Below are 13,356 nucleotides of genomic sequence, written 5' to 3' on the forward strand. Positions count from 1 at the left end.
AAAATATATTACTAACATGTACAAAGACACACAAATGTTTGTTTTTTTCTCCTCGACAATCCTCGGATCTACTTGGGACCTGTCTTAGATCTACCGGTAGATCAGGATCTGTCTAATGGGCACCCCTGGTTTAATGGATGAATTTAACTGAACAGAACTATACATTACCAGTATGTCCTGTTTGTTGGCCAGGACAAGGAGCGGGACACCTTCTAACACATCACTGCTGATCATTTTCTCTGCAATGAGGTGAGAAATGACAAATTACAATTAACAGACTCAATTCAGATTCAATTATACACATTTTTTTGTATGTCAGAATTCAAATAATCCAATATGCTCAATCCACTTTGCACACAAATTAACAGAAACAATAATCATTACATTTAATTACATTTGCTACCTGAAGGAATAATGATGTATTTTAGTGATACATTTGTATATTAATCATAAAGAATTGCTGATGCACGTAATAAAGACACACTTATGCTCTTAATAAAGATGCACTCATACTTGGAATAAAGAATGTTTTGTGCACTCTGACAGTTAGGGGACACAAGTACCTTGTGAATGTGGCGTCACAGATATAAGATATCTGAATGTGGTTGCACAGACAAGAACAAGGTCAGACATGGATGTGCTGTCAACACCACCTGCAACTTACTTGATTGCACATACATCCATCCATCATCTACCGCTTATCCGGGGCCGGGTCGCGGGGGCAAGAGCTTTAGCAGGGAAGCGCAGACTTCCATCTCCCTAGCTACTTCTTCCAGCTCTCCCCGGGGGATCCCGAGTCGTTCCCAGGCAAGCTGGGTGACAGTCTCTCCAGCGTGTCCTGGATCTTCCTCGGGAACTCCTCCCGGTGGGACATGACCGGAACACCTCACCGGGGAGGCGCTCAGGAGGCATCCGAATCAGATGCCCAAGCCACCTCATCTGGCTCCTCTCGATGTGGAGGAGAAGCGGCTCGACTCTGAGCTCCTCCCGGATGACCGAGCTTCTCACCCTATCTCTAAGGGAGAGCCCGGACACCCTGCGGAGAAAACTCATTTCGGCCGCTTGTAACTGGGATCTCGTTCTTTCGGTCACGACCCATAGCTCGTGACCATAGATGAGGGTTGGAACGTAGATAGAACAGTAAATTGAGAGCTTCGCCCTTTGGCTCAGCTCCTTCTTCACCACGACAGACCGATACAACGTCTGCATCACAGCAGACGCTGCACCGATCCGCCTGTCGATCTCCCGCTCCCTCCTCTTTCAGATTTGGAGGTGCTGATCTGCATCCCAACCGCTTCACACTCGGCTGTGAAACGCTCTAGTGAGAGTTGGAGAGCCCCGTTTGAAGGAGCCAACAGCACCACATCATCTGCAAAAAGCAGGGATGCAAAACTGAGGACCCCAAAACGGACCCCCCCAACGCTTCGGCTGCGCCTAGAAATTCTGTCCATAAAGGTTATGAACAGAATCGGCGACAAAGGGCAGCCTTGGCGGAGTCCTACCCCCACTGGAAATGATTCCGACTTACTGCCGGCAATGCGAACCAAACTCTGACATTGGTGGTATAGTGACCGAACAGCCCGTATCAGGGGGTTCGGTACCCCACACCCTCGAAGCACCCCCCACAGAACTCCCCGAGGGACATGGTCAAAAGCCTTCTCCAAGTCCACAAAACACATGTAGACTGGTTGGGCGAATTCCGACATACCCTCGAGGACCCTGCTAAGGGTGTAGAGCTGGTCCACTGTTCCACGGCAGGGACGAAAACCACACTGCTCCTCCTCAATCTGAGGCTCGACTTCCTGACGGACCCTCCTCTCCAGCACCCCTGAATAGACCTTACCAGGGAGGCTGAGGAGTGTGATCCCTCTGTAGTTGGAACACACCCTCCGGTCCCCCTTTTTAAAAAGAGGGACTACCACCCCGGTCTGCCAATCCAGATGCACCCTCCCTGTTGACCATGCGATGCTGCAGAGGCGTGTCAACCAGGACAGCCCCACAACATCCAGAGCCTTGAGGAACTCTGGGCGGATCTCATCCACCCCTGGGGCCTTGCCACCGAGGAGCTTTTTAACCACATCTGTGACTTCAGCCACAGAGATAGGAGAGCCCACCTCAGAGTCCCCAGGCTCTGCTTCCTCCAAGGAAGACGTGTTGGTGGAGTTGAGGTCTTCGAAGTACTCTGCCCACCGGTTCACAACGTCCCGAGTCGAAGTCAGCAGCGCTCCATCCCCACTGTACACAGTGTTAGTGGTGCACTACTTCCCCCTCCTGAGACGTCGGATGGTGGACCAGAATTTCCTCGAAGCCGTCCGGAAGTCGGCTTCCATGGTCTCACCAAACTCTTCCCACGCTCGGGTTTTTGCCTCGGTGACCACCGAAGCTGTGTTCCGCTTGGCCAGTCGATATCCGTCAGCTGCCTCTGGGGTCCCACAGGCCAAAAAGGCTCGATAGGATTCCTTCTTCAGCTTGACGGCATCCCTTACTGCTGGGGTCCTCCAGCGAGTACGGGGGTTGCCGCCATGACAGGCACCAACCACCTTACGGCCACAACTCAGATTGGCCGCCTCAACAATAGAGGCACGGAACATGGTCCACTCGGGCTCAATGTCCCCCGCCTCCCCCGGAACATGGAAAAAGCTCTGTCGGAGGTGGGAGTTGAAACTCCTTCTGACAGGGGATTCCGCCAGACACTCCCAACAAACCCTCACAATATGTTTGGGTCTGCCAGGACGGACCCGCATCTTCCCCCACCATCGAAGCCTACTCACCACCAGGTGGTGATCAGTTGACAGCTCTGCCCCTCTCTTCAACCGAGTGTCCAGAACATGCGGCAGCAAATCCGATGATACAACTACAAAGTCGATCATCGAACTGCGGCCTAGGGTGTCCTGGTGCCAAGTGCATACGTGGACACCCTTATGTTTGAACAAGGTGTTCGTTATGGACAATCCGTGGCGAGCACAGAAGTCCAATAACAAAACACCACTCGAGTTCTGATCGGGGGAGCCGTTCTTCCCAATCACGCCCCTCCAGGTCTCACTGCCATTGCCCACGTGAGCATTGAAGTCCCCCAGTAGAACAAGGGAGTCCCCAGCAGGAGTACTCTCCAGCACACCCTCCAAGGACTCCAAAAAGGGTGGGTATGCTGAGCTGCTGTTTGGTGCATATGCACAAACAACAGTCAGGACCCGTCCCCCCACCCGCAGGCGGAGGGATGCAACCCTCTCGTCCACCGGTGTGAACCCCAATGTACAGGCACTGAGCCGGGGGGCAATAAGTATGCCCACACCTGCTCTGCGCCTCTCACCGTGAGCAACTCCAGAGTGAAAGAGAGTCCAACCCCTCTCGAGAGGACTGGTACCAGAACCTAGGCTGTGTGTGGAGGCAAGTCCGACTATATCCAGTCGGAAATTCTCTGCCTCACACACCAGCTCGGGCTCCTTCCCTGCCAGAGAGGTGACATTCCATGTCCCAAGAGCTAGCTTCTGCAGCCGAGGATCGGACCGCCAGGGTCCCCGCCTTTGGCTGCCACCCAGCTCACATTGCACCCGACCCCTTTGGCCCCTCTCATGGGTGGTGAGCCCATGGGAAGGAGGACCCACGTTGCCTCTTCGGGCCGGGCCCCATTGGTGTAGGCTCGGCCACCAGGCGCTTGCCAACGAGCACCACCTCCAGGCCTGTCTCCAGATGGGGGCCCCGGTGACCCGCATCCGGGCAAGGGAAACCTTGGTCCATATATTTTACTCATCATAAGGGGTGTTTGAGCCGTGCTTTGTCTGGCTCCTTGATTGCACACATGTATGTAATTTTCACTCACATACACACACAGTCAAACAACCTGAGGTTGGACACACCCGTCTAGTAGACTCCTAATGAGAAATAAATGACAGGGCTAGTGGGGACATAATTGGGTGACATGCAGAGAACTAAAACCTACCGCTTCTGTCCATTCCCCCTCACAAGATTGATACCAGAATCGAGTGTCTTCTCTCCTCATTGTTATTATGATGAATATCTCATTGCTGACTTTGACATTTCTTGGTGCATTGGCCGGGATCACAAGATACCCGATGCCTCCAGAGGATGAGTCGAAGACCAGAAAAGACCGTGGCCACCGCTGTCATACCCTTTTCAGGACTGGGCTTCGGCTCTTCATCTGGAGGCTGAGGGTTGATGCGAAACCGAAGGGTGGTGGATGACTCTTGTTGAGGAGAAAATTCTTAAAAGCTGCGGATGAGTGCTTGCGCACCTAGGAACAGACAGAGTGATCTTTAAAGCTGTCAGACTGAGTGGTCTTGCTTAATCTAGTCCCTAACAAGCAAAGTGAGAAAGGGCGGTGGTGTGTTGTCCATACTTAAAATCCGCATTCACATAGAGCTATCGATGTGTTAATACATATTCACATAAACCGTCACTTAAAGAGTGAATGTGGGGTGATTGGGCTTGTCAAAAAAAAAAAACATCTCTTTGCCTCCTCTTCATCAATACCAATTAATTGTCTGATCATAAACACATCTGCTGCGCTGGGATAGCTAGCCAGCAACTAGCTGGAGGCTAACAGCTACACTGTCACAGTGTAAAGTGAGAGGAACACAAGTCTCTTTGTCTCTATCAGAAGAAAATGTGAATTACTTTGTAATTTTCTATAATTAAAGATTTGTATTGTATTTAAGTAACAGAGATGCAAGTGGACTTTCCTGAAAATTCCGGGGGAAGATGTGTGTGTGTGTGTGTGTGTGTGTGTATATATATATATATATATATATATATATACTAGCTGGTTCCTCCGGGCGGCTCATCAGCTAGTTCCTGCGGAAGGCTGGTAAGGTGGGCCTTCGGCCCACAAAAGTGTTGTTGCTTGGTTCAACTTTTTGTTCATCTTCATTTCTTATCGCGAAAATAAAGAGATGTTTAGTTTTACTAAATAAGTAACAATTTTATTGCAATGCTTGTGGGTAGACAACATTTTTTCGCTAAGATGCCCGCGCGATCGTAGTGAGCCACTGCCTGAGCGGCGCAGTGGCGGCGCGCAGTGGCGGCGCGGTGAAGTAGGTACGTTTTGAAAAGGGACAGACGGAAGGACAGACCGCGTGCGGGACGACGCGGAATATATATATATATATATAAAAAAAAAAAATCCTCATCTCACCCCTCGGGTGGTGTCCGTCCCTCATTCAGCTCGGGTCCTCTACCAGAGGCCAGGAAGCTTGAGGGTTCTGCGCAGTATCCTTGCTGTTCCCAGCACTGCACATTTCTGGACTGAGATGTCCGATGTTGTTCCAGGGATCTGTTGCAACCACTCATCTAGTTTGGGGGTTACTGCCCCGAGTGCTCCGACCACCACAGGCACGACTGTCACCTTTACCTTCCAGGCTCTCTCCAGCTCCTCTCTGAGCCCTTGGTATTTCTCGAGTTTCTCATGTTCCTTCTTCCTGATGTTTCCATCACTTGGGACCGCTACATCCACTACAACGGCTTTCCTCTGCCCTTTATCTATGATCACGATATCTGGTTGGTTCGCCATTACCATCTTGTCAGTCTGGATCTGGAAGTCCCACAGGATCTTCGCTCTGTCATTCTCCACCACCTTCGGAGGTGTTTCCCATTTTGACCTTGGGGTTTCCAGTCCATACTCTGCACAGATGTTTCGGTAGACTATGCCAGCCACCTGGTTATGGCGTTCCATGTACGCTTTCCCTGCCAGCATCTTACACCCTGCAGTTATGTGTTGGATCGTCTCAGGTGCCTCTTTGCACAACCTACACCTTGGGTCTTGTCTGGTGTGGTATATATGGGCCTCAATGGCTCTGGTGCTCAAGGCCTGCTCCTGAGCAGCCAGGATGAGTGCCTCTGTGCTGTCCTTCAGGCCAGCCCTCTCTAGCCACTGATAGGACTTCTTGAGATCAGCCACTTCAGTTATGGTCCGGTGGTACATCCCGTGTAGGGGCTTGTCCTCCCATGATGGTCCCTCTTCCAGCGCCTCATCTTCTGTTCCCCATTGTCTGAGACATTCTCTGAGTACGTCATCCGTTGGAGCCTTCTCCTTGATGTATTCATGGAGCTTGGATGTTTCATCCTGGACAGTGGCTCTCACACTCACTAGTCCCCGGCCTCCATCCTTTCGGCTTGCGTACAGTCTCAGGGTGCTGGATTTGGGATGGAATCCTCCATGCATGGTTAGGAGCTTTCGGGTCTTAACATCCGTGGTCTGAATCTCTTCCTTTGGCCACCTTATTATTCCTGCAGGGTATCTGATCAGTGGCAGGGCATAGCTGTTTATTGCCCGGGTCTTATTCTTGCCATTGAGCTGGCTTCTTAGGACTTGCCTCACTCGCTGGAGGTATTTGGCCGTAGCCGCTTTCCTTGTTGCCAGTTCGAGGTTGCCATTGGCTTGTGGTATACCAAGGTACTTGTAGCTGTCCTCAATGTCTGCTATTGTTCCTTCTGGGAGCGAGACCCCTTCAGTGCGGACTACCTTTCCTCTCTGAGTCACCATCCGACTACATTTCTCAAGCCTGAATGACATCCCGATGTCGCTGCTGTAGATCCTGGTTGTGTGGATCAGGGAATCTATGTCCCTTTCGCTCTTAGCATACAGCTTTATGTCATCCATGGAGAGGAGGTGACTGATCGTAGCTCCATTTCTGAGGCGGTATCCATAGCCTGTCTTGGTGATTACTTGGCTTAGGGGGTTCAGTCCTATGCAGAACAGCAGTGGGGAGAGTGCATCACCTTGGTATATGCCACATTTGATGGACACTTGGGTAAGTGGCTTGCCATTGGCTTCAAGTGTGGTTTTCCACATCCTCATCGAGTTCGCAACGAAGGCTCTTAGGGTCCTGTTTACCTTATACAACTCCAAGCATTCAGTGATCCATGTATGTGGCATCGAGTCATAGGCTTTCTTGTAATCAATCCAAGCTGTGCACAGGTTGGTACGTCGGGACCTGCAGTCTTGTGCCACTGTTCTGTCAACCAGGAGCTGATGTTTGGCTCCTCTGGTATCTCTACCAATGCCCTTCTGTGCTTCGCTCATGTATTGATCCATGTGCCCACTTATCTTAGCCGCAATGATGCCTGACATGAGCTTCCATGTTGTGGAGAGACAGGTTATTGGCCGATAGTTGGATGGAACTGCACCCTTCGAGGGATCCTTCATGATCAGGATTGTTCGCCCTTCGGTTAGCCATTCTGGGTGAGTCCCATCCCTCAGCAGCTGGTTCATTTGTACTGCTAGGCGCTCATGGAGTGCTGTGAGTTTCTTTAGCCAGTAGGTGTGGACCATGTCCGGGCCTGGTGCTGTCCAGTTCTTCATATCTGAGACTCTTTCCTGTATGTCTGCCACTGTTATGGTAACTGGGTTCTGTTCAGGGAGGTTGCTGTGCTCCTCTCTCAGCGTCACCAGCCATTGTGCACTGCTGTTATGTGCAACCTCCTTCTCCCATATGCCTTTCCAGTACCTTTCAGTTTCCAGTCTTGGTGGGTCAGCTCTGTTGTTAGGACCCTGCCACTGAGCGTACACTTTCGCAGGTTGTGTTGCGAACAGCCTGTTTATTCGTCTGCCCTCATTCTCTTTCGTGTACCGCTTTAGGCGACTGGACAAGGCTTGGAGCCTTTGTTTGGCAGTTTCGAGTGCTTCAGGTATGGTCATCTGGATGTACCTCTCGGGTATCGGCCTTTTCATCACACCTCTCTGCGCCTCCGTCAATTGACTCACATCTTTCCGGACCGCCTTGATCTTAGCCTCCAACCGTCTTTTCCATGGTGGGTAACGTATCTCATGGCTTCCATGGTTGCTCTTATAGCCCAGAGTCTCCAGGATCACTGATGCTGAAGCGTATATCAGCTCATTGGTTTCTGTGATCGTTACGGTAGGGATCGCCCTCAGTGCTGCATTCACACTTTCTATGAGACTTTCAGATGGTACTTCACATAGCCGTTGTAATCGGTTTCTAGGTTGCCCAGCTTTCATTCTCGCCATGATCTTAGCTTTCAGGTCAGTTGCTGCCTCGCTCAGCATTTCATTCATTGGGGCTGGCCTCCCAATATCATCATCTGCATTCATTGGGGCTTGCCTCCCAATCTCTTGTATGGCCTCTTCCTCTGATCTGGCAGCCTGGGGCCCTTCGCCATGGAACCTGCGTTGTACCTCATCAATCTCAAGTTGTGACAGCAGTTGCCGTTTGTGGATGTTGGAACACTGAGCTACTAGTTGTTTCGTGGTCAACCGTGACTGTGGGTTTCGAAGTAACCATTTAGCCCACATTCTCTGCATGTAACCCCTCTGACTAGGGTTGCTTGAGTAGTAGCATTCCAACAGAGCCATGTTATCGCCTCTCGCCCATCTCCGCTTTGTTCCAGTAGCCCATTTTTCATCAAGGTGCTCTGGTTCCCCAGCACCTGACGCAGACCTTGTTTGGCCGGGCGACGTCTGAGCCGGCATGTCATTCGTTTTATTGTCTCTCATCATTGTATGAGGTAGGCATTAGCGTGAAGGATCTTGCCCAAGGACCCACACTGGATGGTGTTATGTGCTCATTGTTTTTGCTCCAAGCGGGATTCGAACCACCGTCTCCCGTATGCCAAACCGATGCCTTACCAACTGAGCTATCCAGCCGCTCATATATATATATATATATATATATATATATATATGGGAGAAGGAGGTTGCACATAACAGCAGTGCACAATGGCTGGTGACCCTGAGAGAGGAGCACAGCAACCTCCTTGAACAGAACCCGGTTACCATAACAGTGGCAGATATACAGGAAAGAGTCTCAGATATGAAGAACTGGACAGCACCAGGCCCGGACATGGTCCACACCTACTGGCTAAAGAAACTCACAGCCATGAGCGCCTAGCAGTACAATGAACCAGCTGCTGAGGGATGGGACACACCCAGAATGGCTAACCGAAGGGCGAACGATCCTGATCATGAAGGATCCCTCGAAGGGTGCAGCCCCATCCAACTGTCGGCCAATAACTTGTCTCTCCACAACATGGAAGCTCATGTCAGGCATCATTGCGGCAAAGATAAGTGGACACATGGATCAATACATGAACGAAGCACAGAAGGGCATTGGTAGAGATACCAGAGGAGCCAAACATCAGCTCCTGGTTGACAGAACAGTCGCACAAGACTGCAGGTCCCGACGTACCAACCTGTGCACAGCTTGGATTGATTACAAGAAAGCCTATGACTCGATGCCACATACATGGATCACTGAATGCTTGGAGTTCTATAAGGTGAACAGGACCCTAAGAGCCTTCGTTGCGAACTCGATGAGGATGTGGAAAACCATACTTGAAGCCAATGGCAAGCCACTTACCCAAGTGTCCATCAAATGTGGCATATACCAACGTGATGCACTCTCCCCACTGCTGTTCTGCATAGGACTGAACCCCCTAAGTCAAGTAATCACCAAGACAGGCTATGGATACCGCCTCAGAAATGGAGCTACAATCAGTCACCTCCTCTACATGGATGACATAAAGCTGTATGCTAAGAGCGAAAGGGACATAGATTCCCTGATCCACACAACCAGGATCTACAGCAGCCACATCGGGATGTCATTCGGGCTTGAGAAATGTAGTCGAATGGTGACTAAGAGAGGAAAGGTAGTCCGCCCTGAAGGGGTCTCACTCCCTGAAGGAACAATAGCAGACATTGAGGACAGCTACAAGTACCTCGGTATGCCACAAGCCAATGGCAACCTCGAACTGGCAACAAGGAAAGCGGCTACGGCCAAATACCTCCAGCGAGTGAGGCAAGTCCTAAGAAGCCAGCTCAAAGGCAAGAATAAGACCCGGGCAATAAACAGCTATGCCCTGCCAGTGATCAGATATCCTGCAGGAATAATAAGGCCAAAGGAAGAGATTCAGACCACGGACGTTAAGACCCGAAAGCTCCTAACCATGCTTGGAGGGTTCCATCCCAAATCCAGCATCCTGAGACTGTACGCAAGCCGAAAGGAAGGAGGCCGGGGACTAGTGAGTGTGAGAGCCACTGTCCAGGATGAAACATCCAAGCTCCATGAATACATCAAGGAGAAGGCTCCAACGGATGACGTACTCAGAGAATGTCTCAGACAATGGGGAACAGAGGATGAGGAGTTGGAATAGGGACCATCATGGGTGGACCAAGCCCCTACACGGGAAGTACCACCGGGCCATAACCGAAGTGGCTGATCTCAAGAAGTCCTATCAGTGGCTAGAGAGGGCTGGCCTGAGGGATAGCACAGACGCACTCATCCTGGCTGCTCAGGAGCAGGCCCTGAGCACCAGAGCCATTGAGGCCCAGATATACCACACCAGACAAGACCCAAGGTGTAGGTTCTGCAAAGAGGCACCTAAGACAATCCAACACATAACTGCAGGGTGTAAGATGCTGGCAGGGAAAGTCAAGTCAACAGTATTTTTAGAGCACTTTCAAACAGCCATCGCTGCATACAAAGTGCTGTACATAGAGCGATTTAACATACACAATAAACAGTAAGACGAATCGTTAATAAAGGCGGTAGAAAGCACCAAGCAGTAAAATCAAGAACAAATCTAAGTCATGCTGAGTCGAACGCCAAAGAATACAAGTGAGTTTTGAGGAGGGCTTTAAAGACGGGCAGCGAGGAGGCTTGCCGAATGTTCAGTGGGAGGTCATTCCAGAGAGAGGGACCAGCAACAGAAAAGGCTCGATCCCCTCTGAGCCTCAGTTTAAAGCCTACATGGAACGCCATAACCAGGTGGCTGGCATAGTCTACCGATACATCTGTGCGGAGTATGGACTGAAAACCCCAAGGTCAAAATGGGAAACACCTCCGAAGGTGGTGGAGAATGACAAAGCGAAGATCCTGTGGGACTTCCAGATCCAGACTGACAAGATGGTAATGGCGAACCAACCAGATATCGTGATCATAGATAAAGGGCAGAGGAAAGCCGTTGTAGTGGATGTAGCGGTCCCAAGTGATGGAAACATCAGGAAGAAGGAACATGAGAAACTCGAGAAATACCAAGGGCTCAGAGAGGAGCTGGAGAGAGCCTGGAAGGTAAAGGTGACAGTCGTGCCTGTGGTGGTCAGAGCACTCGGGGCAATGACCCCCAAACTAGATGAGTGGTTGCAACAGATTCCGGGAACAACATCGGACATCTCAGTCCAGAAATGTGCAGTGCTGGGAACAGCAAGGATACTGCGCAGAACCCTCAAGCTTACTGGCCTCTGGTATAGGACCCGAGCTGAATGAGGGGTGAGACGAGGGTTTATATATAGAGTATATATCAGTGGCGTTCCGTCAGGGCCAGCAAGGCCTTCTCTGCTGGCCTCAACATTCTCAGAAAAGTAAATTTATTACATTTACTTTTCTGACAATTACAAATTTAATTTCCATAAATATGTAAACGAAATTATTTCTCTGTATTCTTTTCGTCATATTATTTCCACCTAATCAAGTGGATTTCAATGTTTTTTTAACGAACATTGAAAGCCACTCCATAAATTACTTCCTATGTTAGTTTTTAACCAATCATATTTCAGCTAGCTTGTGTTGCCAGGTAAATTAAACTTGCTCGGGGCCTTCAGATTAAACAGAGTAGGCCCCTGTGTGCTGTAAGTGAACGGGCACAGTCAGGTTGCAATAGCCAATCAGATCACGAGTCTCTAGTCTGCGTACGAGGGCCAGCTAGAAGGGCTTACGTCGAGACTGGCGGTGCGCGTTCGGTGATTGGATTAGCGCCTGCTCGAGCTATCACTGCATTTTAACCCAAAATGACCGAAGGAGAAGACGATCTGTTTGCAGAACTACTTTCCACACAATTTTCAAGACGGGCCTTCCACAAAAAGCTGGATATTGTGCGAAGAGGTCGCCCAACTCCTGCGCAAGCTAGCCTGTCCCAGCAAGGAAAAGGGTTTGCCCGTCATTTTCAGATGAGCAATTATGAACGGTACCCGTGGCTCACAGCCTCTGAGAAACGCTGCAAATTGTACTGCTGGGAATAATAATAATGGTAATGCACTACATTTGCAACCGTCTTTCACAACACTCAAGGACACTTTACAACCAAGAGCAACAATAAAACCAGAGATAAAATGATAAACAAAGAAAGAAAGATTTAAGGTGGATAAGTAAGTCTGAATAGGTGGGTTTTGAGCTGGGTTTTGAAGATGGAAAGAGGGTCAATATTACGAGCGACTGAAGGCTCTGCACCCCATTGTACTGAGACGGGCAGAGGGTAGAATCAATTTTAAAAACTGTCGGCTTTGTTTAGAGTAGATTTGGTACCGACGAGTAGGAATTCTGTTTTATTACTGTTTAGCTTGAGGAAATTATGGGTGAACCAAGATTTGATTTCTGAGAGACAGTGAGAGAGGGATGAGGGTGGGAGAGAGGCGTCGAGTTTGCTGGAGAGGTAGAGCTGGGTGTCATCTGCAAAGCAGTTAAAGTGTAAGCCAAATTTGCGAAAAATGTTTCAGAGCGGAAGGAGGTAGATAATGAAAAGGAGCGGACCTAGGACAGAACCCTGAAGAACACCAGAAGAGACGGGGAGGGATTGTGAAGTAAAAGAATTAAGTTGGATGAACCGAGAGCGGCCAGTGAGATGAGTGGAACCAACGTGTTGTAAATGTTGGTGATGCCTATGGTAGAAAAATGTTCATGTAAAATTGAAAATCGAAATTATTTCAGTAAATATTTTCATTTTGCACATAGAAATCTGATTCATGATTCTATGTTGATGAGAGCATTGAAATGGGTAAAAATAGGACAAAAAAAATCAAGCGTGAGTAATCACGATAATTTTTTGTGTGAATTCGACTTAATTGTGACAGTTGCATTTTTAATTAGATTCAATATTTTAATCGTTTGATTTTTAACTCATTGAATACCACCTCTTTTCACTGGAGCAACCCCCTCAATCCCTCACATTTTACTGAATTTTGACTGATTTGCAAGGCCCAAAGAATTTTCTGTTCTATGGCTATATATGTGTTCGAGGAATCTATGAGAAAAATTGTATCATGTTTAAAGTTTCATCTTAATTTGGGCACATCGAAATGTTTGGGTGCGTATCCAGCACCCCCAAATGCCTGTGCATAAAGGCACCGGTTACCTGGCCGCAGGGCTGTTGAGGTCCACAATTAGCACGTCAATGCAGGTGGGCGATCACGGGATAGAGGGCGAAACTCGGTCACAAAAGGGGAATTAATAATTCAGGAACAGCGGTTGAACAACAAAAGACGAGTTGAGAACACCTGTCGCGCCCAGGCGACATTGGCCATCCGAAAAGTCTGCACGTTAATTCAATTTAGAGCAGACAGAAAAGGCGCCAACGTACTGGTGATTCAATGTTTAAAAACAGGTAACCAAT

The 13,356-nt window shown here is 49.3% G+C and overlaps 2 protein-coding genes across 6 annotated transcripts in view; both read right to left on the bottom strand.

The window, feature by feature from the left end:
* Positions 1 to 13,356, bottom strand: part of LOC127607133 (uncharacterized) — a 63,747-nt gene that overhangs the window by 20,363 nt on the left and 30,028 nt on the right. The window lies entirely within an intron of this gene.
* The window catches only part of arfrp1 (ADP-ribosylation factor related protein 1), a 33,410-nt gene that overhangs the window by 6,994 nt on the left and 13,060 nt on the right, over positions 1 to 13,356 (bottom strand). For 2 of the 3 annotated variants that reach the window (XR_007963998.1, XM_052075272.1), the window contains exon 5: positions 169 to 239. Coding sequence is in view for 1 of the 3 variants with exons in the window: in XM_052075272.1 (XP_051931232.1) it covers positions 169 to 239 (71 nt within the window). In the remaining 2 variants the exon portion in view is untranslated. Of the gene's footprint in view, positions 1 to 126; positions 240 to 13,356 lie in introns of all 3 variants that reach the window. The other variant, XR_007963997.1, reaches the window with a different exon arrangement.

The sequence above is a fragment of the Hippocampus zosterae genome, chromosome 9, assembly GCF_025434085.1.
Source record: "Hippocampus zosterae strain Florida chromosome 9, ASM2543408v3, whole genome shotgun sequence".
Lineage (NCBI taxonomy): Eukaryota > Metazoa > Chordata > Actinopteri > Syngnathiformes > Syngnathidae > Hippocampus > Hippocampus zosterae.